The 27,553-nt window shown below is 41.2% G+C and overlaps 2 protein-coding genes across 3 annotated transcripts in view; one reads left to right on the top strand and one right to left on the bottom strand.

Annotated features, from left to right (window-relative positions):
• The first annotated feature begins 72 nt into the window (after positions 1 to 72).
• On the top strand, positions 73 to 6,455 carry rab20 (RAB20, member RAS oncogene family). The gene is made up of 2 exons (XM_040005284.1): positions 73 to 545; positions 5,229 to 6,455. Exons 1-2 carry the CDS (start codon positions 356 to 358, stop codon positions 5,819 to 5,821), a joined length of 783 nt encoding a protein of 260 aa, XP_039861218.1. The 5' UTR covers positions 73 to 355; the 3' UTR covers positions 5,822 to 6,455.
• A 46-nt stretch (positions 6,456 to 6,501) lies between these two features.
• Positions 6,502 to 27,553, bottom strand: part of col4a2 (collagen, type IV, alpha 2) — a 59,776-nt gene continuing 38,724 nt past the window's right edge. The window contains exons 5-48 of one of the 2 annotated variants that reach the window (XM_040005268.1): positions 26,624 to 26,758; positions 26,490 to 26,534; positions 26,033 to 26,149; positions 25,875 to 25,943; positions 25,695 to 25,730; positions 25,550 to 25,603; positions 25,414 to 25,449; positions 25,046 to 25,087; positions 22,798 to 22,872; positions 22,664 to 22,708; positions 22,488 to 22,535; positions 22,364 to 22,399; positions 22,234 to 22,278; positions 21,970 to 22,027; positions 21,413 to 21,505; positions 19,293 to 19,442; positions 19,136 to 19,207; positions 18,894 to 19,045; positions 18,721 to 18,793; positions 18,483 to 18,589; positions 18,134 to 18,317; positions 17,688 to 17,732; positions 17,325 to 17,399; positions 17,141 to 17,239; positions 16,482 to 16,703; positions 16,238 to 16,399; positions 15,984 to 16,154; positions 15,732 to 15,875; positions 15,526 to 15,651; positions 15,250 to 15,431; positions 14,189 to 14,252; positions 14,009 to 14,083; positions 13,800 to 13,907; positions 13,595 to 13,702; positions 13,440 to 13,511; positions 12,957 to 13,082; positions 12,748 to 12,864; positions 12,472 to 12,633; positions 10,069 to 10,167; positions 9,811 to 9,957; positions 9,609 to 9,725; positions 9,147 to 9,338; positions 8,372 to 8,658; positions 6,502 to 7,739 (exon numbers count right to left, since the gene is read on the bottom strand). In XM_040005268.1, the coding sequence (XP_039861202.1) occupies positions 7,485 to 7,739; positions 8,372 to 8,658; positions 9,147 to 9,338; positions 9,609 to 9,725; positions 9,811 to 9,957; positions 10,069 to 10,167; positions 12,472 to 12,633; positions 12,748 to 12,864; positions 12,957 to 13,082; positions 13,440 to 13,511; positions 13,595 to 13,702; positions 13,800 to 13,907; positions 14,009 to 14,083; positions 14,189 to 14,252; positions 15,250 to 15,431; positions 15,526 to 15,651; positions 15,732 to 15,875; positions 15,984 to 16,154; positions 16,238 to 16,399; positions 16,482 to 16,703; positions 17,141 to 17,239; positions 17,325 to 17,399; positions 17,688 to 17,732; positions 18,134 to 18,317; positions 18,483 to 18,589; positions 18,721 to 18,793; positions 18,894 to 19,045; positions 19,136 to 19,207; positions 19,293 to 19,442; positions 21,413 to 21,505; positions 21,970 to 22,027; positions 22,234 to 22,278; positions 22,364 to 22,399; positions 22,488 to 22,535; positions 22,664 to 22,708; positions 22,798 to 22,872; positions 25,046 to 25,087; positions 25,414 to 25,449; positions 25,550 to 25,603; positions 25,695 to 25,730; positions 25,875 to 25,943; positions 26,033 to 26,149; positions 26,490 to 26,534; positions 26,624 to 26,758 (4,827 nt within the window). In that variant the 3' untranslated portion in view covers positions 6,502 to 7,484. The remainder of the gene's footprint in view (positions 7,740 to 8,371; positions 8,659 to 9,146; positions 9,339 to 9,608; positions 9,726 to 9,810; positions 9,958 to 10,068; positions 10,168 to 12,471; positions 12,634 to 12,747; positions 12,865 to 12,956; positions 13,083 to 13,439; positions 13,512 to 13,594; positions 13,703 to 13,799; positions 13,908 to 14,008; positions 14,084 to 14,188; positions 14,253 to 15,249; positions 15,432 to 15,525; positions 15,652 to 15,731; positions 15,876 to 15,983; positions 16,155 to 16,237; positions 16,400 to 16,481; positions 16,704 to 17,140; positions 17,240 to 17,324; positions 17,400 to 17,687; positions 17,733 to 18,133; positions 18,318 to 18,482; positions 18,590 to 18,720; positions 18,794 to 18,893; positions 19,046 to 19,135; positions 19,208 to 19,292; positions 19,443 to 21,412; positions 21,506 to 21,969; positions 22,028 to 22,233; positions 22,279 to 22,363; positions 22,400 to 22,487; positions 22,536 to 22,663; positions 22,709 to 22,797; positions 22,873 to 25,045; positions 25,088 to 25,413; positions 25,450 to 25,549; positions 25,604 to 25,694; positions 25,731 to 25,874; positions 25,944 to 26,032; positions 26,150 to 26,489; positions 26,535 to 26,623; positions 26,759 to 27,553) is intronic. The other variant, XM_040005269.1, reaches the window with a different exon arrangement.

Genomic DNA, 27,553 nt, shown 5'->3' with positions numbered 1-27,553 from the left:
ACTTGAAAACTTGAAAATAGTCGTTTTTTTCTTTTGTTCCCACTGTCCACTAGAGGCCGCCCACGTCCTCCTCCACCTGGAAGACACGGCTCAGAGCAAATTCTCATCGTTGGTCTGCGGCTCGTCATCTACTTCCTGTTTTACCTCAGTGACTTTTTGAAGTTCGGACTTGGACAGCAGATTTGAGAATGAGCTAACACCGGATAGACACGTTATCAGAAGTGAACTTTCGTTCAGAAAATGACGTTTGTCAGAGCAATTCGCGACCAGCCTGCGGTGTTTTTCACGAGTTAGAGCGCGTCTTCGCTCCGAGCGTCAGAGAAATAAAATAGCGGGACCCGAACAAGCCAGCGTCATGCCCGAGGTGTCGAAGATGAAGAGGCCCGACGTCAAGATTGTTCTCCTGGGAGACATGAACGTGGGGAAGACGTCGCTGCTCCACAGGTACATGGAGAGGAAGTTCAAAGAGACCGTCAGCACCGTCGGAGGGGCGTTTTTCCTCAAACAATGGGGACCTTACAATATCTCAATATGGGACACAGCTGGTAATCCATCCTTTACTCTACCCTCTTTCCCCAATGTTTACTCTAGACTCTTATAGTGCCTTTGTTTACCTGATAAGGAATGATCCGTTCATCTGAGGTAATCACTGCCATGTGACCTCTCTGTGTGTTCAGACGGCCTAAGCTTTTAGTCTGACTTTTATTCGCTTTAGTCACTTTTTAAAAATATTTCTAGAGTCGATCTTATCGTAAAAGCTGACCGAGTTCCTCAAAAATAAGCATGGTATTTATTGATCTGTGGGTAGATGGGAAATAAGTGGAGTTTTCATTTGGTCTGCATGGAAAAAAGTCCGTTTCACTTCCCCTTCAAGGGACTACTTTAATATTTAAAGAAAATACGACTTTTAAGTGACATATTAAAGAGATTTCTACCATTTTAAAAAAAAAAAAAAAAAAAAAAAAAATCAAGATAAGGAGTATTTCATGTTACAGTACAATCATGATGCGTTACTCACTATGATGATGTTATCACAATACTGCACTGTAAGCATGATGTATTAAAAGCGACACCAGGATATCTTTGCAGTTAGTTGGGCTCAAGGGAGAAAAATGCCTCGGGGAAAAAAAAAAACTAAAAGTAGGGATTAATTTCTCATTTATTCATTTATTTGAGAATCTCAACCACGAGGAATCCTGAAGAAGTAACTTTCGTATATATTGTCCCACCAACATCAGAAACACGGACATCTGTTTTGGGTATTATGCAATATTAACGGTAATTGTGACATAAAGATCTGTCAGTCAGCTATTCTGGAAAACAAACCAGTTTTTCTTCTTTCTTTCTTTTTGATAAGTGGGCTTTCAAAGAGCAAGAGAATATCAGTTTTAGTTTGTTATCATCACAGGTAATGGCAGATATTTTAGTCATGAAGAATCAAAAGTGTATTAATAATGAATGTAACTGATTAAAGTAACACACACAAAAACTCCCCCACAAAAAACAACTTCTCTCTTTAAAATTCAAAGGTGCTGCCAGAAAATCACCCACTATGCAGACAAACACCCCCTGGACAAACCCCACATGTTTTTACATGCTGGCCTTTGTCCTAATTTACCGAAAATGCTCAATTTCTTAAATCAGTTCCCATGTTCACCTCCTTTGTGCTGAACAAGGAAAGAAGCATGTTTTGTCTTGACTTGTGTTGCTCAATTTGTACGAGTGTGACCCGATAGAGAAATATCATCTGGGTACTTCTGCAGAAATGGTCACATGTATTTGTACGAGGCTTCAGAAAATACAACCACTGCTTTTCTGATTTGGTGGAAAAGTGTAAATAAATTTGGAGCCCCTAAAACTAGACTGTGTGTGTTCAATTGTGCTTTGGGCTCCAGTGCTGAGGGTATTTTTCTTTATTTTTTTTTAATAGTAATTTTTTACCAGAAAATTAAACTTTACATTTTATATGAAGAAAGTCAAACTTATTTTACATTGATTTTAGCTGGGCAAGACCAGTGAAACTCCCTTTTCTGTCAGTGTAAAGAAGTTTAAGTTTACATTACTGAGCTATTTTAACATAAGAACAAGAACTGTGATTTTTTTTTTTTTTTTTTTTTTTTTTTTTTTTTTTTTTTGGGGGGGGGGGGGGGGGGGATTCTCAGTTTTTCTGTTTGATTAAAAAATGCTGCTTTGGGCTTAAATTATAAGAAATAAATGTGTGAAATTATAGAAAAAACTCCATTAGCTCAGTGTGCAGACTAATGGACACTGTAATTGTTAATTGATAATTTATTTTTTTAACGCAACGTAAAAATCTGAAATTGGTATAGTAAATATTAAAAAAAACAACCTATAGCTTTCTAGTATTTCATTGTTTATCTATTACTTACTTCCATTGGTGTAGTATGAATCGTCATGGGAACGTCTTTTCTTTACAGTAGGAAAAGCTGTAAAAAGAATTCTAAAGTCTACAATTTATGTCATCCTTCAAAATTTCAAAAGCCGTTCAATAGGCCACATTGGAGTGTTTTGCAGGCTGATTCTGGACCTTGAGCCTTATGTTTGGCACCCCTGTTTTACATGTTATGTGTCTGAAATTGTTCACTTATTGGACAGACAGCCACTGAAGTTTTGATTTGAAATCAAAAGGAAAGTTTTTATTGTGACTCTGTAACCTGAAAATGAAAGTATTATTAGTACAACTCCAACAGTTTTCCTGCTGACTAAACTAAAATGATTACTGACTGAGTTAAATGTAGGTCAGTCATTATATTTCTGTCTGTGCGATAGTAAGTGAAATATAGGTCAGTTCTTCAGTTATTTGTCCTTTAATAATGCACCAAGTGAATAACGCCCTTCATTATAGAGGGTTTCTCATAGGCAGAGCCAGCTTGTCTTTTCTCTGTGATATTGAATATTGTGTCACAGTGTATTCAGATAAACTCATTTGGCCTTTTCTGTTGGTCGTGACAGGAACAATCCAGTAACTGCTGGTAAATAAGCTCGGCGCTGACTGTATTCAAGTGTTGTGTAAACAAGAATTAGGGCAAACCTTCTTAGGCAAATATGTACTTCACAGAAATGGAGCTGGTGAACCATCGAGATAAGGAGAGTCTGGCCATGTCACCAGTGAGCCATTTCCTGGCTGTGTTCCCCAACTCCACGACCTCCGTGTCAAGTCCCTGTTGAGTGCAGTTAGCGCTGAGTCGTTTCAGTTGTTGCAGATATTTCGGTATACACCACAAAGCTGTGATAGTGTGGAAGTCTTGAGTGCTGTTGTCCTTATTTTTGTTAATCCGTGAAACTCTAAGCTGGCTGCTTCTTTACTAGTCTTTTCAGTTACATTCTGTTGTGCGGGCCTTCATGCTGTCGGGCCTCTTCCTCTTAAAAGTCACATGATGAAGTTATGACAGGAGGAATTGAGTCCCCGTGCTTTAACCTGTCTTTTCCAAAGTTACGTGTAGCAGTATTTTCCCAGAGAAGCAGGGGAGCTGAGTAAGTTGTTGTACATTCCTGCCATTTGAGCTGACGAAATAAAAAAGAAAATTCTTTATTTGTCAATGAGAAGGGGGGTGAAGAAAAAGTACCGTTTGCTGCTTTTCTTTTTCATATATGAGTCTGTCATCAGTATCTTTAAATGATGGCTAGGGAAAACAAACTAATAAATCATCAATCACTTGATAAAAAACACAGCAGATGCATAAATACTGCTTCCAGGTTTTGTATAGCAAAGTAAGCACACTAACAAAACAGCTTTGCTATAAATCTGTCTTTGTGAGGGTTAGAATGTTCAGTTATTTCCTGAAATGGATTGACAAAGGCTGCAAAGCACGGTGGTTAACACTTTCACCTCAAAGCAACAGCAAGGAGGTCTGCATGTTCTCACCGTGTCTGCGTGGGCGGTTTGTTAGCCCTGCGGTCAACATGCGACTTGTCCAGGATCTACCCTGCGCTCTCGCCTGTGATAGCTGGGATGGGCTCAAGCCTCACTGTGACCCTGAACTGGATAAGCAGAAAAGATGGATAGGGGCACTTCCTGTTCTTGATGGTAACTTTTAAGGCAGTAGATTGTGTTGCTGTTGAAGTGCAGCATTTGCCTTCAGCAGCATTACATTCCAGACCGTTTAAATCCACCCACTCCTGTCAGTTGACTGACTGGCATTCTAATATAAAATGACTGTTTGTGAATGGAAAAAAAAACACACACACACACACACACACACACACACACACACACACACACACACACACACACACACACACACACACACACACACACAAAAAAATGGTCTCAGCGATCTTTTTAAGAGGAGTTTGGGATTAATACCTTTGTCAAACATTGAACTTATGAAGCAGCCTGGCTTTGGTTGCCTTGTCATATTCCATTTTATACAAACATATTTTTTTATGTCGAAGTACTGCAGAACCACACTGTTTAGCTCTGGTGTCATCTGTTTACTCCCCCCCCCCCCCCCCCCCCCCCCTCACTTGTTTACAACTATCAGAGGGAGAGAGAGGGGGCTGCAGTTATCCTAACTGCCGTTCTGCCATAATAAAACAAGAATAATATGTTCAATCAAATATTAATTATGCAAGTTCGTCGATGTTTAAACATCTAGTTACGTACATCTTACTAGTCTCTAGTGATGAAGTTCAGTTTTATTTATATAGCGCCAAATCCCAACAGTCGCCTCAAGTTTCATTATATCCTAAGGTAAAGACTCAACAATAATATGAAGAAAACCACAACAATTAGTCGACCTCCTGCCCTTAAATTGTGGGTTAGGCTAGAAAGAAATATGAAAAGCTGCAACAACAACAAACATCCCAAAATATCTCAGTGCACTCACTTGTAACACAGTGCCCCCTGGTGGGGAAGGTTTTTGTTAAAGTCTGTAGAGGTTAATTAAAAAAACAACTTCAAATAAAAGTAGGATTTATTAGACTTATTAGATTTTGTGAGGTGTTTCTCAGTGACAGCTGAGTGTGTTACCAGAACGTTCCCACAGTGCACTGGATTCACACAATGCGCCCTTTCAAGCATTCTGCATGTTTCAATAACAAAGATTGTTTCTGTTTTCAAACTGCTGACTGTCACACAATGTCTTTCCGTTGCTCGTACAGAAAATCTTGTTTCCTTTTTTCTTTTTTTTCTTTTTTTTTTTTTTAAAAGAGTGCTCGAGGTGAGTCGGTACTCAGACTCTTTTGACCTGCCTTTGTCTCCTCAGGCCGGGAACAGTTCCACGGTCTGGGATCCATGTACTGTCGAGGTGCAGCCGCAGTCATCCTCACTTACGACGTCACCAACTGGCAGAGCCTAGCTGAGCTGGAGGAGCGCTTCCTGTCCCTGACTGACACCGCTAACCATGACTGCATCTACGCCTTAGTGGGAAACAAGGCGGATCTTACAGACTCCAAAGCCCAGCTATGCCACGACTCAGATGGCCTGGTCAAGGACCGAACTGAGTGCAACCAGGAGTGCGAGGTGCTGTCTGGTTGTCCCACGCCACCGGCCTCCCCTACATCCCTACCTGGCGTGATGCTTCGCAAGCAGGTGATCAATGAGGATGCAGTGGCTCTTTATGGGAGAATACTGCGCTATAAGGGCCTGGAGGAAAAGAGCAGCTTGCCAGCAGAGAAGATGTGCTTTGAGACGAGTGCCAAGACCGGCTATAACGTGGACACCCTGTTTGAGACGCTGTTTGATCTGGTGCTGCCTTCCATTCTAAGGAAGAGGCAAGAGAATCAGGAATCTCCTACTGTGGATCTAGAGGAATGCAGGATGGTCGGCAGCAAGAAGGGAAGATCTGGCTGCTGTTAGGGGCCAAAGAGAGGTGAGGAAGAGGAGGCGGAGGCCACCTGTAGGCTCATTTTTAACCAAAGGCAATCACCAGGATAGTCTGACGACCAAATGCATACTGTGATGGTACTTTTCTTTTCTTTTTTCTTTTTTTCCCCTCTTGCCTTAACTGAGACCAAACCGTGTTAATGACCTCTTGGTAAAACACAAATCTACACTTCTGATGCTGTGAAGATCATAGTGTCCAGAGAGATTTTTCCCATGTTTCTTTGTAAGGAAGGGACATAAAATGCACGGCGCATTATCAGTCTTTGTTTCTCAAACTTTCCACTCTAATGACTCGAACTGCACTAATAGCCCAAACATGCTCCCGAGGACAGACGTCACTGCCGTTTGTCAGTGTTTCGCCACCAGAATTTCACGCACATGTAACAGCACTAATTAGTTAGGCTGCACGTTGCACTGTTTATGATGAATTTTAAGGTTTTATTAATCAGACTTTAAAGTTCTGTCACTGTTGAAACTGATCTTTATATTCTATCTGCACTTTTTGGAACTTTTCGATGAGTGTATTTAAAAATAAATGAATAAATAAAAATACAGGTGTTCGAATTTTTAAGCATTCTGTCGTAATAAAGATTTTTTTTATTTTGCACTTTGCAGTCTGCTTTGTGAGATTCAGAAGGACAATGACACACAAGTGTAACAAACAACATTTAATCTTTCCGATCGATGAAATAATCATGTTATAAAAACACTATAATTATATTACAATTATATCAGATGTTGTCAGTATTTTTCTGGTCTAATAATTATTTCTTAAGAAGTGCATGTAGATGAAATAGGAGCGTTTCACAGAATTTAGAAAAGATTCTAACAAAGGGTCAGTGACAGGAGCAAGGATCGGCTATGGTCAGACCTCTGTGTTTACATTCTGTCCTGATGACGTAATCCAGAGGCTAAAAGTGTAAAGGAAAATGATGTAAGTAGTACTAGATTGGATATACATTTAAAAAACTTGCAGGGATGGGGTCAAGTTCATTCAGATGGTAAAAACGGTATCAGTGCATTGTACGAACGCGTCAGGAAAAGTTACGTGGCTCTGCAGAAGTTGACAAAAGCATAAAACAAGCTAACAGTGCATGGTAATTTTATAAAACTCGGCTTTGTAAGAGTAACTGAAAAGAAGCAGGATAACCCTTTCAAAAGTATCTACAAACACGTGTTCATGAGCTCCGATGAAACCCTTCTCACCTTCATGTGGCTGAAAAGCAGTGTTAGTGTCTTTATGTCGGGCTTTAAATCCTAAACAATAAGAGCATGTAGTTAAACTAAGCATTGCATACATATGTGCATCTTTGGTTCAGCTGTAGTGTATGGTCTCTGATAGTTAACAATGTGTCATAGTAACTGAGGTAATAAGTTAAAAAATGAAGCACCAAACTACATTTAACACAAAGATGATGTTTCTCCATAATACTGCCGTTCTCACCGCCTCTTCTTATTTATCTACAGTGTAACTCAAAGCTCGAGGCATCTCAATCATCAGTCATTGCATATCTGAGCTCTGCAGCTCAGGGAAACAGTTTCCCCATTGACAGTGATCGACATTTTCTGGATCCCCTGTTATCTGATCGGTTTTAGTATTAGACGGCTGTCAATGTGAAGTCTGCTGTTGAGTCTTTCACAAGTTCTTCATGCAGACCTGGCAACGGCTGATGCGTGACAGGAGCTGGCCCGCTTTTAGCGTCTCTGATGACGGCTCAGAGTGGAACTGCTGATCTATGGAGGTCAGCCAGAAGCTCTGCTTGTTAGCAAAGTAGTGGCAAGTGCCTTTGGCCCCGTTGCACTCGATGAATGGTGTTGTGCGGAAGTCCTCCAGGCACGAACCGGGCGACGACAAGGACTGACCTCCGCCTTCGTTTCCTGCTGCGGTGTGCTGCAAGGACAAAGGTGAAAGGAAATTTTAATCAGGCAGGTGAGAAGTCGAGTTGAACAACTGAAAATGCGTTTTCTCTATCAGCAAATCCAATAATATTAAAATAAAGTCAACCAATACAATTGTTTTGGGGCCAGGGCTGATACTAACACCAGTTACTGGGAAAATAATTATGTGTATTTCTGTAGAAGTAGGACAAGATATACATCAATCAGTTCTGTTAAAAATATTTCCTACATATTCTGACTTTTAATTATAGAATTTAAACATATATTGGAAACTCTGATTTCTTGTCATATGTGAAGAATGGGGCCATAATTCAGAAAATAAACATCCTGCTGCTTTTAATAAGACTTAAAACTAGAAATTCAGACCATGAATATAACAGAGAAATATTTACTAAGGTCAAAGTTCACACTTTTCTGCACAATTTGACTTCTTTTTTCAACCAGAGGAGTCGCCCCCTGGTGGCTATTAGAAAAAAATGCATGTTGGTTGCAAGATGGTTTAGGAATTGGATTTATGGTTCACAAAGCCACATGCTACTCTACAACTATGCAACTTCTCTGTCTGCACATTATCCCACACACACACTGTAAATCAGACTTCTGGAACCTGAACCTGAAACTCACCATGAGGAAGGAGTAGCCAATCCACAAGCTGCGCCAGCCTGCAGGACACTGTGGGATGGTGATGTCCTGACTGTGCACTGCTATTGCAACTGATGGAGCTTCACACACTGAGCAGCGGCTGATGTATGGTTTTATGTCGCCCTGCTCTACAGGCATCATAGGTAGCGGGGCAGTTGTTGACAGCCAGTAGGATTTGTCATTTCTGCTGGCGTAGTAACAAATGTCTCCTGGATTGCAGTAGAGGAAGGGCATGGTGCTGAACTTTGAGAGGCAGGAGCCTGCCAAACCTTGAAAAAAAAAGAAAATACAAACATTTTATAAAAATTACAGGAATTTCTGGCTCCTTTGAAGCAAAATGTAAAGAAATTAAATCACTAAATATCACACAAGTGAAAAACAAATCAAGCTATTACATATTATATAAATATATAAATTTACGAACTTGTCATGTATAATAAGAAGATGGTATTTTTTTCTTCTTTGAAAGGTTTTGTCTGTGTGGTACACTTTAAATAGTTTTATTTAACAGATTTAAAGTAATCTGACAGAATCTGTCGGTCAACATTTTAAAAGCAGCCTTAAAATAATCAAGAGGTTCATTTCTATCATGCAACACCATCAGGAAGTTACAAATAGTGAAACATTGCTTCTGCGTGACTGTGACCACAAACATGCAGCCGCAGTTGTAAAGAACAACATTCAGCACGAAGAAGCCATTAAACCTTTAACACACATTAACACATGTAGAGTAATTTTCACACTTAGGATGACTTACCAAGGTCCTGGTTGTGGGCCTTTTCCTGGCCCTCGAGGTACAGCAAGCTGTAGCCATCCCACAGTTTAGCCATACCCACGGGACACATGGGTATCTGATCGGACTGACTGTGTTTCACCAGCAAGTAACCCACACTGACACTGCGGCCAGGCATGCCAGGTAAACCGGAAATTCCCGGGTTACCGTGGTGACCTAATGAGGAATGAGGAGTTCATTCGGTGGTCTTATAACCTACTGAGGTGATGCATTCACATACTCAGTATACCTGAATCATTCAGTATTTCATATATGGCCTCAAGACCTGATAACCATCTACTCTATGATATTACGATAATCCAAACAGACATTTGACATTTTTTCACTAAATCAACACTCACACAATGTTATAGTTCACACTTACTTTAAATCTTTTAATCCAGGTTTTATTAAGCTAATTCCAAAACACCAGAGTATCAGACGCACCTTCCATGCCCTGTAGACCAGGGTGGCCAATTTGTCCACCTTCGCCACGCAATCCAGGGATTCCCGGTCTACCACTGATCCCTGGCATTCCTTTTTGTCCAATGGGTCCCATGAACCCTGTACAGAAACAATATCTATATGTATTAATTGGGCCCGACAATTTTTAGGAATGGTCAACAGCAAAAGTTTTACAATAACTAACCTTGATCTCCAGGAAGACCTTGTGCACCTGGATCCCCTATATACCCCTTGGGTCCTCGGATACCCTGTGGTCCAGGAAGTCCCCTCTCTCCTGGAATTCTGATGGAAACTGGAGGAGGACCCTGGTTTCCTGTAGGCCCAGGAAGACCTGGAAAACAGATCATATAACAGTGAAGACAAAAAGAAAACGAGCATACATGTACCCACACAGGGTATGATACCTAGAGGTCAGTCAGTATATTATGACTCTATAATTAACCTGGAAGTCCAGTGCTTCCTTTTGGACCGACTGGCCCTCTTTCTCCCTTTATACCAGTCTTGCCAGGTAATCCCATGAATCCTTGCTCTCCTTTCATTCCTGTAACAAAAAAAGCAGATGAAATTAATCATCATAATATGCCTTAGCAGGACCGTATGGGGCATCTTTGGCACAATCTTTTTGTAACTTAAGCTTCTTTGTGTGATTTTTAGGTAATTCAACAGTATTTCTTTGACCTAAATTACTAGTAAGAAGTCTACCGTTCCAAAAAACTTATAGTCATGTGTGTCTGTGAAGGTTCTCAGTCATCCAGGTCATCGTAGTCAAAGGAGCTTGCAAAGAAAAGCATCTGGACTTCTTTAAGTTACTTGAAGACGTTTCACCTCTCATCCGAGAAGCTTCTTCAGTTCTAAGGTCAAATGGTGGAGAGTCCCAGATATAAACCTAGTGGGAGTAACCCCCCACAGAGGGACAAAAGGACCCCCTGATGATCCTCTAATCGCCTGAGCCAAGGTGTGAAATTGGGTGTGGGTCCCAATCAGCCAGAGTTTCGGGTGAGTTCATTGTGAAACCTGGCCCCACCTTATCATGCGAATTCCTGAGATCAGATGGCTGTGAGTGGGCGTTAAGGCGTCTGGGAAGGGATCTCAAAACTGGATTATAGATGGCAGAGAGTTGGTGTCGTAAACCACCGCCTCTGTTCAAAGATGGTCGCTCACAGTGGACATAGATGGCTTCTTTCACTCCTCTTTCAAACCATCTGTCTTCTCTGTCCAAAATGTGAACATTGGCATCCTCGAAAGAGTGTCCTTTATCCTTAAGATGCAGATGGACTGCTGAGTCTTGTCCTGTGGAGGTGGCTCTTCTGTGTTGTGCCATGCGCTTGTGAAGTGGCTGTTTGGTCTCTCCAATGTAGAGGTCTGGGCATTCCTCGCTGCACTGTACAGCATACACCACATTGTTAAGTCTGTGTTTTGGTGTTTTGTCTTTCGGGTGAACCAGTTTTTGTCTGAGCGTGTTGCTGGGTCTGAAATGCACCGGGATGTCATGCTTGGAGAAAACCCTCCTGAGTAGCATGACATCCCGGTGCATTTCAGACCCAGCAACGCTTTGTTCCTCTGTGGGGGGATACTCCCACTAGGTTTATATCTGGGACTCTCCACCATTTGACCTTAGAACTGAAGAAGCTTCTCGGATGAGAGGTGAAAGGTCTTCAAGTAACTTAAAGAAGTCCAGACGCTTTTCTTTGCAAGCTCCTTTGATTATAGTCATGTGAAAAAGAAACTTTTCACAGGAGTGCTGTGTGCACCATTACTGCTTCCATAGGAATTAGGAGGGTAAGTAGCAAATGCACTTGATTAACTGATCGCCGGGGAGTGTGACCACCTCTAAAAAGCAGACATTTAGGCAGTTTGCTGGAATGGAGTTTGAGTTAACACAGTCTTCCCAGGAGTGGGCATCCCTGTAACTTTATCCTGTTTCAGACTGTGCAATGCTTAGAGAAACTCCAAAAAACCAAGACTACATCTCAGACCTCATTTAGCAAGCTAAATGTTAAAGTTAATGGCAGAATAATTAGAAAAAGACTGCACTAGTATGACTTGTTTGGTTGCCAGAGAAAAATTATTTTCTCTAAGAACATCACCATATGACTTAGGTTTGCAAATTTACCTCTGAATGCACACAAGACTTCCGGAACAATGTCCTTAGGACAGCTAAACCCAAAGTGGAAGTGTTTGGCCATAATGCACGGCACCACATTTGGTGAAAACCTAACCCAGCATATCAACAAACACCTCATACCCACTGTTAATCACAGTGGTGGAGGGGTGAGGATTTTGGCTTGTTTTGCAGCCATGACGCCCTGTTACTTTTCAGTCACTGAAGTCCTCTGTGTACCAAAGTATTCTAGAGTCCAATGTGATGCCATCCGCCTACCAGCTAAAACTTGGTTGAAAGTGGGACATGCAATAGGACAATATCCCAAGCAAACCAGTAAAGCTACAGCAGAATAACTAAAAAGAAAGAAAAGAATCAAGGTGGTAAGTTGGCAACACAAATGGAGAGCTTTGCATTAACGAATACCTGCAAACCTGAATGAACTGAAGCAACGTAAAGAAGAAGGGGCCAAAAGTCATCCACAGCAATGTGTGAGACTGATATAGTTGCACAGAAAAAAATACTCCAAGTAAGTACAAGCTACCGAATACTACAGTGTGCTTAATTTTTCATAGGACACAAAGAGTGCAGTGACAATCTTTTTTTTTTATACAAAACTGTACTGTTGTGACAAACTCTAGAAATTAAATAATACTGTTGCAATTCCATTAGCTGATTATTTGACCATGCACACTCATGCAGTACTAATTTAAACACAGTTAAATGTTTTAATTTAATCCGTACCTTTCTTCCCAGAAATACCATTTGACCCTATGTATCCAACTGGACCTTGATCTCCTTTAATTCCTTTCCTTCCTGGGAATCCAGGAAAGCCATTTATTCCTGTTACACCCTGCTCTCCTGGGGGAGCGTCCACACCAGAAAGACCTCTGTTTCCAGTGAAACCTGGAAAATACGTCAATACGGGTTAATAAATACAGATAAATTGAAGACAAAGCATCCCAGTGTACTGGTGTGAAATAACAATGGTTTCCTTTCACAAAACTGAATCTTTTTTACCTTGGTATCCTTTAGGCCCAGCAAAGCCAGAGTCCCCAAGGGGTCCCCTTCTGTCTGGGGTCCCATTTAATCCTGGGGGGCCACGGAATCCTGGTGGGCCAGGTTGTCCTTGATCACCTGAATGGATGAAACATGGGATTGTGTCAGCTTTAAGAAAGTTGAATTGTATTACAAATGAGTCTTATTAATGCATGACGGTAGAGACTAACCATGAGGTCCCTGGAAGCCTTTCGAACCCAGTGCACCTGGAGAACCTGGCTGGTTATTAGGGTCACCGCTGTCTCCCTTCTGTCCTTTAATTCCCGTCTCCCCAGCAGGTCCAGTGATGTTTGGACCTGATGGAAAAAGCCAGGAAATGTGGGGTTACTAAAGTTTTTGCAACACAGAAAAAGCAAGACATATCTTTCATTCTGTTTAGGCTGGATTTAATTGTTGCTTTAATGTCTATGAATACACAACCAATGAAAGACAAAGACACATTTTGATATTATGTTTAGAGTCTAACCCCCAGTTTGTGATGCTATTTTTTTGCTATTTTGGATGTTCTTCATCCACTATCCTTTGTGTATCTGAAGTAGTGGTTGACCTTTATTTTGAAATATTAGTGGTATATTCCAGTAGAGGTATTATATTCTATATGTTTTAGGATTGCACACAGGGAAAAATGTCCATGAATTCTTGGAAAATAGTACCTGGTGTTCCAGTGAAACCCTTCTGCCCTTTCAATCCATCTAATCCATCAAGACCTTTTGGGCCAGGAAGACCTGTACACATTTTCATAGTACAGAATAATATTGGAGAAAACAGGCATGTAGTTTGAAGAGAAAGAACAGGACAGTTATCTGACCTTTGACACCCCGGAAGCCAGGAATGCCTGGTTGGCCCTCTTGCCCAGGAGAGCCTGGAAGGCCCCTTTGACCTTGATTACCAGACGTTCCCTTCTGCCCATCCGATCCTATGAAATATATACATGTAAATGCAGTGTCATGCATATATAATATCTAGCATTCAAAACTGTACAATTAAGTGGTCAGTGTGAGTGTGTGTTCTACCTGGAAATCCTGGTAATCCCAGAATGCCTGCCTCTCCCTTCATGCCTTTAATACCTTCAAAGCCAGGTATACCTCTGTCCCCAGTCGTTCCAGTTAGTCCTGTCTGGCCTTTAAGAGGGGTATTATATCATTTAATTTCAGACCATCACTAGTTAACAATTGCTAATCAAAACAAGAAAAGAAGAAATTTGATGAGCTACAGTTTGTACCTGGCTCTCCTATAAATCCATCCTCTCCTCTCAATCCAGGAACTCCAGGAAGGTCTATACGAGGGCCTTTCTCACCTGTGAAATTTATTACAATTTAACACCACATCCAAATTTCCCTCATGATCACTATAATCAGTGTTTAAATCTCAGAATGTCTGAAATTAAAGTTCCTGGCTGTACCTCTGTCTCCCTTCCTTCCTGTTTCACCCGATGAGCCATAGGCACCAGGACTCCCTTTAGTTCCCTAAAAAAGTTATATGTGGACAATTAAAAACATATGCGCACACAGGAATGATGTCTGCGAGAAAAGAAACGTGCTGAACATGCTGGTAAAAACATGAATTTTTACAGACGAAGCTGAAAATATAAATTTAGGATTTAAAGAAGTTCTCAAACCATTCAGGAAGGGAAGATAGAGAAAGAAATTGTAAAGATCAGAGGGTCAAGATACATAACTAGACTTTATCCTGGATCAGTTTATCCTGAATCACTTTACACCTGTTTTTTTATATTGCACTCCAATAGTATCCTTGCGCCTCACTGTCTCTAAATCACACTCAATTATATAAAACTTTTAAACAATATTTTTCTTTGGAGAAGTACTACTTCTATAGGAAGTTTAGGGAACTTTAGCTTTTAGCTGCTAACTGCTCCACTATATCCACCTACTAGAATCTAGCTGCACCTGTCTGCTGTTTAGCACTGATGTGGTGGGAGTGGGGGGGTGTTCTGTGGCTACATAGAGCTAAAACACAGACATAGAGCTTGATCGTGTTACTGTGAAGTAAAATCTTTATATAGATTTTACTGACGGTAGGTGCATTGTCTGCTAGCAAATGCTGCTAGCACTAGCCGTGGTGAAAACAGTGCATGATGAGCTGAACGGGCCTTTTACATCACCTGTACACTAGTGCAAGGGGATAATTTTTTAGAGCCAGGGATGCTAGTATTAAGTCTGCAGTTTCAAACTTTTTTTCATAACTTAGCTGAGCGCAGGAAATATAAGCGAGTTTAACAAAAGCATACTTATAGCATGTTCATGTACAGCACTAGCAAAGTGTAAGGTGCACGGGATCGATGTCTCATAGAGATAAAGTTGGACATTCCAATAAGTCAGTTACTTCAGCTGACTTGCTTTAGAGCCTTCCTCAAGTGAGTATTGGAAGACTTCCACATCTTCATTCAGACCTGGATGTTGCCCCTTGATAACTGAATTACATTCATTTTATTGATAGTTTCACCTTTACACCAGGCATTCCCCCGAAACCAGTAATTCCTCGGTTTCCAGTTATCCCTGGCATTCCTTTGATTCCTGGTAGCCCCTCTGGACCTGGATCTCCTTGATATCCTTTCTCATTGCTGGGGTCCCCGGGGAAACCATGGGTTCCCTCCTCCCCCGGCACACCGGGAAGACCCTTAGAGCCTTTGGAAAAGAGTAAGATGTGACAAAGTTAGGGGTGAGAGAGCAGAGAAACTGAGACAAAAGGAGGAAATAAATTTTGATTTGAGCTTCACACCTCTTGCCCCAATGAAACCTTGATTTCCTACAGGTCCACCCTCTCCCTTGAGTCCTTTCATTTCAACAAGCATCTGTGGAGGAACTTTTGGTTTCTCCCCAGGAGGTCCTGTCAGACCACGATCACCTAGCAGACAGTTGTGGTCAGTTGTTGAGTTTTTGTCCAGTTTCAAAACAGCTCAAGGAATCTACAGGTGCCAGTCTCACCTTTTTCTCCACCTTGGCCTTTTATTCCTTTTAGGCCTACTTCACCTTGCAGTCCCGACTCTCCTTTCAGTCCACTGTGGCCCTTCAATCCGAAATCACCACTACGACCCTCAAAACCTGACATGCCATGTGACCCTTTGTATCCTTAAAATGGAGGAACCACAGAACATTTTGACAAATGGTGGGCATGTTCACATAATTTATTTTGTGTTTCTTTATGGTCTTAAGCATTTGATTAATTAAGAAACAAACCCTTCATTCCTGGAACGCCAGGGCGTCCATTTAAACCGGGAAATCCTGGATCACCAAGTGGACCACTCTCTCCGATGACGCCATCATTTCCAAATTCCCCTGGGATACCTTTTAAACCAATAGGTCCTGGAGGACCTGGGTCTCCTTCATTTCCCCTCTCTCCAGTTAAACCTAGACAACAAGACATAAGAGGGATGTCAGACATAAATGTGAAGATTTGTGGAAATGTACACCTGTGTGTATATTCTTCTAACCTGGGTGTCCAACTGCACCATGTAGCCCTCGGGGACCTGTCCTCCCAGGATCACCAGGATAGCCAAAATTGCCATCTGGTCCAGGCTTTCCTTCCTCCCCCAGCAGCCCCGGAGGGCCAACCTTACCCTTTAAGCCAGTCATACCAGGCATGCCACCCATTCCTGGACAAGTAGATGGATATAAACCATGAATCATACCTATCAAATTAGGGATTTGAAAAAATGAAAAAGAGAAACTGCTTACCTGGATAACCTGGTTCTCCTTGTTCTCCCGAATGGCCTTTAACCCCTCGAAGTCCAGGCAGTCCTGGGTCTCCGGGTGATCCAAGCATTGCATCCAAGATTTCTCCATGAACACCCTTTTCACCCTGTGTTCCATGCCGACCAGACATACCGGATGAGCCGGCGACTCCTACGGAGCCTTTAGTGCCTGGGGTTCCCAAGTCTCCACGAGGGCCTGTAAAACCTGTTTAAAGAACCAACAAAAGAAAATATAGACTAAAGATAATATTTCAACCAACAATTAGAACAGTTCTATCTACAGGACTATTGCACAGTTGGGGCCAGATTTACTAAACGGGGAAAATTAGCATGATGCTACAGTACAATCTCAAAAAAAAAAGGGCTGATGGGAGTGCAAAGGTCTGCAGATGATCTCTTAAAAATGCACAAATTAATAAAGTCATAGCAAGTTCATCAACAGCGACCAACACAATGAACAAAAAGCAGCTCAAATTAGTGGGTCAAAAACCTGATGAGAGAAAAGGTTCAAAGAAACTAAAAGACTGACACTATGCCTCTTAAGGAAGTACCAACAGTAGCCTTTTAACACCAAAAGAGGGTTTTGTGCAAGTGTATACTGTTACTAAAACTGGCCCTTGGGATTTTCTTATCAGTCTTCACCTGGTGGTCCAGGGGGGCCACCAATGCCTTGATCTCCTAATTCTCCTTTCGTTCCTCTTACTCCATAGAAACCCTGTGGTCCTTTTTGGCCAGGAAGACCTGTTGGATTGAGCGTAAAAGAAGGTATCAAAACATAGTTCCCCCGCAAGGAACAAAGCATAGCATCAGGGTCTTGATATTTTACCTTTAACTCCTGATAATCCTGTAGGCCCTGGAAGTCCAGGTGATCCAGGAGGTCCTACAAATGTATCGCAAGGGCCTGAGAAGAAAATAACAAACATGATATTCAGGACAAGATTTTAAATGTGCGTCAAAGTGTTTAGAAAGAACTACTTTGGTGAAGGTGAACTTTTACTGCTGCCCAGCGTGAACGGTTTTGAGAAAGTGACATTATCTTTATCCTTACATTAGCTGGTGTCTGGACACACTGAAATATTTTAAACATTTCATAATTCATCATGCATCCCAAACAAATAACCTAGAAGCAAAGCACAACAGAGTAGTCACAATCGAAGCAATAAGGTGAAAACGTTGTTATGCCAGCTACCTGTTACATCCACCTGTCCTTCTCCTCCTGCCAGACTACAGCTGCCTTTCAGTTGCAAATGAGGGAGAATGAAAGAGAGAGGCATTCGAAATAAGAGTTATTCAAAAGCACAAGCATTATCTCAAACAAGCTCAGCTGCAGCTGGTTTGAGAGATGGAGCTCCTGCAACAAAGAGATAGCACGAGGCAAAGGAAGAAAAGTCAATAAAATGGAAAACAATCTACATGCATCGTCCTCTTTTAAACACCGGCCATTAATCGTCATTCCCATTTGACTTCCTTGCATTAAGTGACAAAAGAGAATATTTTAAAAAAGACAAAATAAAATGTAATATTTAGTAGAGTGAAAATGAGTAAAATGCCTGTAAGGAGACAAAGCCTTAGAGGAGATATATGCAACACCACAAATAAGACAGAATAGAAGTAGGTAAGGAGGCAGCTCATTACCTGGACTGCCTGGTGTTCCTGGACTTCCATCATAGCCAGTGAGACCGTCGTCACCAGGTAAGCCACGCACACCTTTGACACCCTCAAGATTTAGACCTGGTTCTCCGCTCAACCCTACTGCGCCCGGTCGACCAGAAATACCTGGGAAACCTTTGTCCCCACGTTCTCCCCTGGGTCCTTCTCCCTATTTATATGGACCATCACAATCACTGCATTTTAAGATTGTTGGTACTCAAGCAAGGCAAGTAAAGGGAACAAATGAGCAACAAATAGTTTAGGATAAGATGCAAATCACAGAGTAGGAGACTTTTTTAAAGGTAAAGACAATGTGAAATAGTGATGGACTCACTGGAGGACCTCGGTTGCCAGGTAAACCAGCCTGACCGCTTCTGCCTGGAGCCCCAGGTGCTCCTGGCTCACCATCTTTTCCTAAATCTCCTGGGTCACCGTGATGTCCTGTTGGGAATACAAAGACATTGCCAGGCATGCAAACAATCACAAACACAAATAAACATGGTATTTCTTTTCTTGCTCACTTGTAACTCTACTGTTGATCTGAAATAAGACAAAAATAAGATAAGAGGCACCTTTCTCTTTGGCGATAGTTGTGTCCCCCTTACGACCTTTTGGGCCTGGCAAACCATCGAGCCCAGGAAATCCCTATAGCACAAGAGAACAAAGCGGAGGGGAATAAGGAAATGTTTGGGTTTTTTTTGTCTGTACAAGTAGAGTTTGTCTTTTTTTTTTTATTTTGCCTTACTGCAAAACCTTCGTCTCCTTGGAGACCTGGATCTCCTGGATCACCTTCCTGACCAAACTCTCCAGTCATCCCCGGATCGCCAGGATCACCGGGACGGCCGAGTAAACCAGGTATAGCATTTACAACGTTGCACTGACATTCTCCATGATCACCTAAACGTACACAGGAGGAAATTGTTCTGATTAAATGACTGCTTTTTTATTTATTTATAATATTAACAGTTTAGAAAACTGCTACTTCACCTTTTGGTCCTTTGGAGCCTGCGTTTCCAGGCCTTCCTCTCTCACCTGGGGCTCCCTTGTGGTACTCTCCCCCTAAAGGCAAATAAAAGTATAATACATAAAGATGTAACAGATTTTACAAACAGAGACAACAATAAAAGTAACCTGATTCCCTCACATGTCCCTTTTGGTCCAGGAGGGCCCATCTCCCCGCTGCGCCCCTTGACTCCCTGTGGTCCTGCACTGAGAGCAGGGCGTCCTGGTTCACCTTGTTGGCCCTTGTCTCCTTTATCTCCACCAAAACCTTCTGGCCCGAACAAAACGAAGACTGATGGAAACAAACAACGTTTTCAGAAGTTATTTCTGCGGCTATAACAACAGTCCAGGAGTTTTGACATCGGCACACGCCTCCTATCACAGTGGTACAAATATAGTGTTAAAGTTGCTTAAATCGGGGGTGTCAGGCTCCAGACCTCAAGGGGAGGCGTCCTGCAGGTTTTAGATCTCACCCTGGGTCAACAAACCTGAATAAATGATTAGTTCATTACCAGCCTCTGGAGAACTTCAAGACACGCTGAGGAGGTAGTTTAGCCATTTAAATCAGCTGTGTTGCATTAAGGATACATCTGCAGGACACCGGCCCTCGAGGTCTGGCGTCTGACACCCCTGGCTTAAATCATTCCAATTTCTATTAACTTTGGAAAGTCAAACAAGGAACTCTCAACCTATAACATCAAATAGGGTTACCTAGTAGTTTCATATGTAAAAAAAACAAAAACAAAAAAAAACAACAGCTATTTTCCAAGTTTTAGTTTTAAGTATCAGGACATGATAAAAATCAGGGCTTTCCAGATTGATTTATTGATTTATATACAACCAAAGATGAACAACAACATAGCATGTATTACAGAAAGCAAAAGCTGCTGTGTGAAGAACTAAGTACAACCTTACTGCCTCCATAGGAATTACAAAGGTAAGTAGTAGGCAGGAGCCAGCAAATTAACCCGAATGTCAGAATGCAATGTTCAAAGAATCAAACAAACCCAACAGCTCAGCCTCCACAGACCTCAGTTAGCATGTTAGCCGTTAAAGTTCATGACAGTAGAATAAGAAAAAGACTGCAGGTTTCTTTGGGAGAGTTGCCGGGAGAATGCTTTTCTCTTTAAAAAGAGCATGGCCGCATGACTTTGGTTACCTTATCATTGGGTGTACTTAGTTCTTCACACACTGCTTCTGCATTTTGGCTCAGTGAAAGAGACCTGGACTGCATAGCTATTTATATCTCTTGTCCTTCATCCGAAGCACTGAAACGATATCACTCATTTTGATTGACGCTACTTTTCAGAAGTGAGCACAGCAGGGCAGACAGTTTTCTGAAGTATGTAGTAGGAAACACTGTCATCAAAAGGCAAGTGGAGGTTAACCCATTCCCATCTTTTTCTGCTTAGGCTACGCCCAAGGGGAAAATGTGAGTCACCACAAAGTCACAAGTTAGGCAGATTTTGACAGATGGTTCCTCCACAGTGAAAACGCAACTCCAACAAGGCCTGGGAAACTAATACTACTACTGTAACTGGGTGAAGGTGAAGGTGGTAGAGGTGGAGTTTTTAGCCATTTTATTTCTCCAAATGACGTGAAAAGGGAAACTACTTATGAGTCTTACAAACAACGTGTGACTCAAAAAGGCAAATGCTGATCTTTTACCACATCGGTAGAAACCTGGTGGTGCTTACTAGAGAGAACAGCAGCTGAAATGACAGTTTTATTTTTTACAGTTGTTGGGATAGAAGAAGGGAGTACACAGAAGATTATTACAAAGGCCCATAAGACCAGCTTCCTAAGTTTGTGTTTATTGATGTTAGTTATATCAAACCCCAGGCAACCGGCCAGGGTTTTTAACGTTTCCCACACTTTCCCGTCAAAACATAATAACAGAATCTTTGCCCCACATAGTTTTTTGGGATCTGTTCACATGATCCTTTTAAGGCCTGAACCATGAAATAATTGCCAGAAAATGCAGGCATTTTTTTTTTTTTTTGCAATTTAGTCCTTAAAATCTATTGTGCTGTTTCTTTTGATTTTTCAGGGAGAAACAAAAATCACACTGATAATGTAAAAGCCTCAAAAGCTCATATATCAAATATGATACACTTGGCTTTAAAGGGCTGTTCACGTGTTAGCAGGTCGAGCCACAAATAACCAGTATGAACGTGCAGCAGTCAGCTGCTCTTTTCATAACAACTGCGATGTTGTTTAAGTCAAAGGTTTCGTGTCCTTCGAAAGCTTCTGTTTACATACCTTGTTGTTCTTCAGAGGCAGGAAGTCCTGGCAGACCAGGTACACCTTGGTCTCCAATCGAACCCCTCTCTCCTTTCTCGCCAGGAGGACCGGCTTATAAAGTCAAAGAAAACACAAGAAGCATTTTTTAGCATTTACGCAAAAGGTAACATCAACAGCTTCCAGGCATGGTTTGCTAAGAAATCATTCAGACAATGGTAAACCAAACTCTGTAACACTGTTCGTATAGAATTAGTCTGATTTCAGTGTCACTTTATTAATGTTGGACCATCTTTGTTTCCATGTCAGTATAACAACGATTTCTAATGTACCCTCAACCAGATGCCATGAACAAATGTTGTGTTGACATCCCTCCTGGACAAGAGCCTTGACTGAACTTTGAGCTCATGTAGACTACAATAACCTTCTTTAGAGTCACTTGACCTTTGACCTTAGTAAACTTGCCTCATTCCATTGAGTGGCTTTTCAGCACAGTTTCAGATTTATCTTAATCAAAATAATTTTTCTGGTTTCCACTGACTCATTATTTGACTGTTTCTCTTGTGTTAGTTACTTACCCGCTGAGTCCCAAAAAGGTCCTTGTGAAATCACCTCTCCCGGGTCACCAATAACACCCTGAAACACAAATACAGCCTAAGTCTTTCTGTACTCCTCTGTACTTCAACTAATAAGATATTTGACTGTCTGTGTGTGACTGTCACGTGCACATTGTGCTGTTTTTAATCACAATATCATAACTAAGCCATTTATTCTAAATAACTGTCTACACCTTCTGTTGACCAGTCATTTAGAAAAGAAATGAAACAGCATCAGGTGCTCACCTTAGGACCATCTCTGCCTCTTGGTCCTCTTTCACCGTAATCACCCTACAGAGAGATGTGATTGTCAGATTAATAAACTGTGTTTTATATTATTTTAAGAATACAACCATAACGTGACATCTCTTTTTACCTTTCGTCCAGGTCTTCCATTTGCACCAGGTGGACCCTAGAACAGAAACCAGAGCAGCAGATGACATAAGAGCAGGACAAAGGAAAGTGGTTTGATAGCATGTTTAGAAGTATGCTGAGCTAACCCGTGGTCCAGGCATTCCTTTTATTCCACGCTCTCCTTTGTTGTCTGCCTGAAATCACACAAAATAAATCCAGTTAATTAGAAATAATAATAATGATGAACATCGCACTTACGTGGATGTGTTATATCTGTGTTTGTGATCTAAATGTGTATGATGAGTCATCAGTGGTAACATACCAGCGCCCCTCTTTCTCCTTTTACACCTTTGTCTCCAGGAGGACCCTAAAACAAAGTATTTTTATGATATATGTTAGTGCTTGTGACACTCCCTTTCATTTTATCTTCAAAGGTTTATGAGCAAAAATGAGGACCTGAAATTCAGTTGCATTGAACAGAACTTGCTCATGTGTATCGTTTCCTGGAGGCCCTGGGGGTCCAATTTCTCCCTGTGGTGAGAGCATACATACACAGAACTGTTAGCAGCAAAATATATGAAAAATATAAAAATATATTATACTTCATCCTTTTCTCGCCGTTTCCCCTTTCTTAAGAATGGCTTCTTTACAGCCAGCCTGTTTCTTAAAGATATGAATTTTGTTCACCTCCTGCAGGCATCCTATTTTGTCCTCCACTAGTCCAGTTTCTTAAAATTTTAAGGACATCATGCTGAGATATGACACGTAATATTTCTTTGGTAATAACCTTGCTGATGCAAAATAAACCCCAAACTGTTATGCCTGGCAAACTGTTTTATCTTTGGCATTTTTCTTCATAAATTCATTCAAAGAAAAAGGAACAAACGATGTGATTTTGTGGCAGGTTGTTAGTAACAAAGTGCCTAAACATACCATTACAGTTGGTTCTCTGCTACATTTTCTGTTATGTGTAAACACAACAGTGTCATGGCTCCTGTGTCATTGACACAGTGTTTTGAGTTTTTTATTCTTTGTTCTGGCTTAAGAGATTTGCTGCTGCGTTTTCGGTGTTCTTGTAGTTTTGTTTTTGGTTTTGCTGGAGCACTACGTCTTTGATGGTGATTGAGTCCTTGAGTTTCTGTAAATTTCTATTTCCAGTTAGTGTTCTGGCTTTTGTTTTTTGTTACTTTTTTTTTAGCCAGCCTGTGTTTCCTGAGTCTTGTCTTGTCTAGTCTGTCTCTTTGTTTGTCACTTCCTGTTTTATTTTGCTAGTCTTCGTCTCATGTGCTTCACGTTCAGTTTTGTTCCCTCCGTCTTATTAGTAGATTCTATTCAGTTGTGTTCCCTGGTGTCGCTTTTGTGCCTTATTGCCTTGTGTGTATTTAAGTGTTCAGCCTTCCTCTGTTCTTGGTTATGTTGTTGTCAAACCTTCCCATAAAGCTGTGTTTCCTGTGTGTTCTGTGTCCCATTACAGACGTATAGGTTAATTCAGTGTTTCCCAACAACTGTGTGAAGATTATCCAACTTCACCTGATTGGTACTATAAGCGAATGGTGTGTAGTGACAGGCAGAACAATTACATTATCTTCCACTTGAGGGCAGTACAGCTGCTTGTTACAGTTAGGTGGGTAGCCAACAGAAAAGACTGTTTTCTACAGTCATTGGTTGGCAACTGCCAGTAAAACAGAAGAAGGCGACTAAGAAATACAAAAGTACATAGCCATGCTGCGAGTGAGACAACGTCACAGGTAATGGCGATGGATAATTATTTGAAGATGATGTGATTAGTCTGACCTGGCTCAACTAAACAGGCCCAGGGTTCACACCAAGTAAGTAAAATGAGAGTAAATTTTCATTATATTTCAATAAATATACTTTTTGTGACATTTTTGTTTGCTTGTGTGCCGTGTGATTTTTCCAATGTGAAATATGTGTTGTGGCTCCAAAAGGTTGGGAAACACTGGATTAGTTTACGCTCCACAGTTCGCCGAGTGTCATAGTGTAATGTTTTGAAGAGATTTCTGCGTTAAAGCCACTTTGGGTCCACCTTTACTTGCCTCACTGCTGTTAGGTGTCTTTTTTATGCCTAATTGACTAAAAAACAGAACCACATTCCTCTGAAAATGGTCAGGTAAGGAGATTGAGTGAAAATGCAGCCAATGTCCCAAAATAATAAATAAATAAATAAAGGAATTTCAGAAAGTCTGGTGAATTCTTGTTCAAGACTATTTTAATAATGAAAAACAAAACAACCTCTAGCTTCGTGGAACACAAATATAAAGACATCAGTGGTGCCACCAGACTGTTGCACAGTCCTACTTAGAAGATAGATTTACTACAAAATACCTTTTTTAAAAAAAAACAAAAAAACAAAAACAAAAACTTTTCTCTTTGATTTTCATTGTTTTATGATGTAACACTGGATATTTTCCCTATAAAAGCTTTTAAAAATCGATCACTACCTCACACTCTTAGAGCAGAATTGCTTCTGTAGCTGTGCTGCTAACACTTCACCAACATCTGTCCCCAGTTTGAAAATGAATCTGTATTTGTGTAGCTGCCAGACAAATATTCAGGAATTAAAAGAAAAAATACTTTTAATACCCAATGAAATGTAAAAGAGATGCAAATACGTTTTTCACACATTTACAGTTATTGAAGTAGCAACACACACTCACACACACACACACAAATGATCACTCACTAGATCTCCTCTGACTCCCTTAATGACTCTGGTCATCGTACCCTGTCAGAAAGAAAACATAATTTGAATGTTTATTTTAAACACATTACATTCACTCACTGGTCACTTCATTATGTGCACTTTATCCAGTGCTCATTAATTAAAATATCTAATCAGCCAATCACATGCCAGCATGTATTCAAGAATGAAGACATGACAATCTGCTGAGATATAAATGTGTGATGCTATCATATCACTATGGAGCAAAATCTCTGAGGGATGTTTCCAGCACCTTGTTGAATTTATGCAATGAAAAATTGTGACAATTCTGAAGGCAAAAAGCCTAATGAAGTGTCTACATAAGTGTTTATTTAATATTGCTGCCTTACCTTTGGTCCAGGAGGACCTGGAGGACCTGGGGGACCCTGGGAGAAGACAGAAGGATATTCGTATCAATCACGTTACATAATAACAGGTCTGAAACTATAAAATAACAACTAAACTAATGAACTGAAAGATGTGAACCTTTGGTCCTTGCACGCCTCTGTAACCTCTTGACCCTGGATCTCCTGGAAACCCCTGAATAAAAAAAAAAGGATCAAATCGCAGATCTTTGGGGGACACTGCAACCACATAAAAGTAATTTTCTAGGTTCGTTAAAGGATCTTACAAATGCTCCATCAAATCCTGGTGTGCCGGGATCACCCTGAGGAGGGACGGTTAAAGATGCATAAAGTTAGTAAGTTTGATATTATATGGATTAAGTCTTGTCACGCCATGAACATAATGTTTTGCACTTGGATGTTCTTCTTAAGAAAAGGCAGGTTTGGTGTGGAGTCCTCTTTCTCACCCTGAATCGCCGCATATACACACTGATCTCCAGATTGTCTCCCTTCTCTCCTTTCCTGCCTGGTTGTCCCTGAGAGTTGAAAACAAAATATACAGTAACTTACGGGACATTAGTCTCTTTGTATTAATAACTATCTAAGCAGACTTGGCATTACGCACAGGAAAACCTTGGGAGCCTTGAGAGCCGGGAAATCCTGGTGCCCCTGAATCTCCATGAGTCCCGTTACAGCCATCTGCACCTGGCTTCCCTCTGGACCCAGCTTGTCCTGGGTGTCCCTGCAGAGAGAGCGACACAAGCAGAATCAACACTGTTTTCCTTCTCTCACCCCAACCAGTCGCGGCAGATGGCCGCCCTCCCTGAGCCTGGTTCTGCTGGAGGTTTCTTCCTGTTAAAAGGGAGTTTTTCCTTCCCACTGTCGCCAAAGTGCTTGCTCATAGGGGCTCATATGATTGTTGGGTTTTTCTCTGCATGTATAATTGTAGGGTCTACCTTACAATATGCAATAAGTGCACTGAGGCAACTGTTGGTCTAATTTGGTGTTGTATACATTATTTTGAATTGAATTAAACTGAACACTCTCCCACAACGTTCATCCTGACAGCACGGTGTACTTACAGGAATACCGTTGTTGCCAGAGAAGCCAGGTATGCCAGTCATTCCCTGTGGAGCAACAAGAATTGCACATTAAACAAAATAGCTGTCATTGTCATGTGTTTAATAGTTTACAGAGATGAGACATGAGCACTTACCACGCTTCCTTTAGGACCTATGTTTCCATCACGACCACGGTCGCCTTTCTGCCCCTTTGGGCCTTGGATGCCTTCCTCTCCTGTTCGCCCAGGTGGCCCCTGTGGGCCCTGTGGACCAAGAGGCCCAGGACGGCCCTGAAATTGGAAAGATAGGAAAAACAGAGTTGATAAATTTTAAGTCAAGGATGCAACACATCAAATAAACTTCATATATGAAAAAAAAACTTTTAAGAATAAATTGTCAGTTATCTTCTTTTGTTTCAGTCATGACTGTTAAAGCTAACACTGGTCATATCTGTGTTAGCAAAAAGGGTGAGAGCAAAGAAATCGCTTACTTACCCGGTTTTAATTCCATAAGGAAACAAAATAATGAGAATAAGACAAGTGTTATCAAGAGATACAAAAAAACCAAAGGCACCAAAGCATCACAACAATGCAACAGAAATGTGTCAAACTGCATTCTGATTCAATAATAATTCCCAGTTTTTCCCTTCTCCACACTATTTTTTATTTTTCAAACTTCCAGTTGGAATTTTGGTTTAGATCACCAGGGGGAGACATACACTTCCCCATCTTTTTCCTTACCTTTCCCCTTCTCTTTACACCCACCCAGTGGCTAAACTTTATACTGCAAATACCCACTAACATGCCTCTTCACTCATGTTAGCTCTTTTTAACTTTAAATGAACAGACTAAACCACACTCACAGAAATATCTGCCTGGAAACAGTTCAAACACGATAAACATCAGCTGGAAATGTGGCACGTGCAGGACCTGAGAGCTTCTAAGAGCTGTGCACACTGTTATTTTAGGACAGCGATAGGGCAGCGAGGAGATTAAGTTAATGTAAATAAAGCCAGACTCTGTTGTCAAATGTCTCAGTAATGAAAAGAGAAAGGGCAGTTGAAATGGCTGTTCAGCCATATTCAG

The sequence above is a fragment of the Simochromis diagramma genome, unplaced genomic scaffold (assembly GCF_900408965.1).
Source record: "Simochromis diagramma unplaced genomic scaffold, fSimDia1.1 OVJJ01000501.1, whole genome shotgun sequence".
NCBI classification, from domain to species: Eukaryota; Metazoa; Chordata; class Actinopteri; order Cichliformes; family Cichlidae; genus Simochromis; species Simochromis diagramma.
Note: the sequence above shows the minus strand (reverse complement) of the source record. Positions and strands in the feature narration are given on the sequence as shown.

Excerpts from the sequence above, each read along its gene's own strand:
- rab20 (XM_040005284.1), top strand. The coding sequence starts at position 356 with ATGCCCGAGGTGTCGAAGATGAAGAGGCCCGACGTCAAGATTGTTCTC. Across the intron at positions 546-5,228 it reads CTCAATATGGGACACAGCTG|GCCGGGAACAGTTCCACGGT; the intron begins GTAATCCATCCT and ends TTGTCTCCTCAG.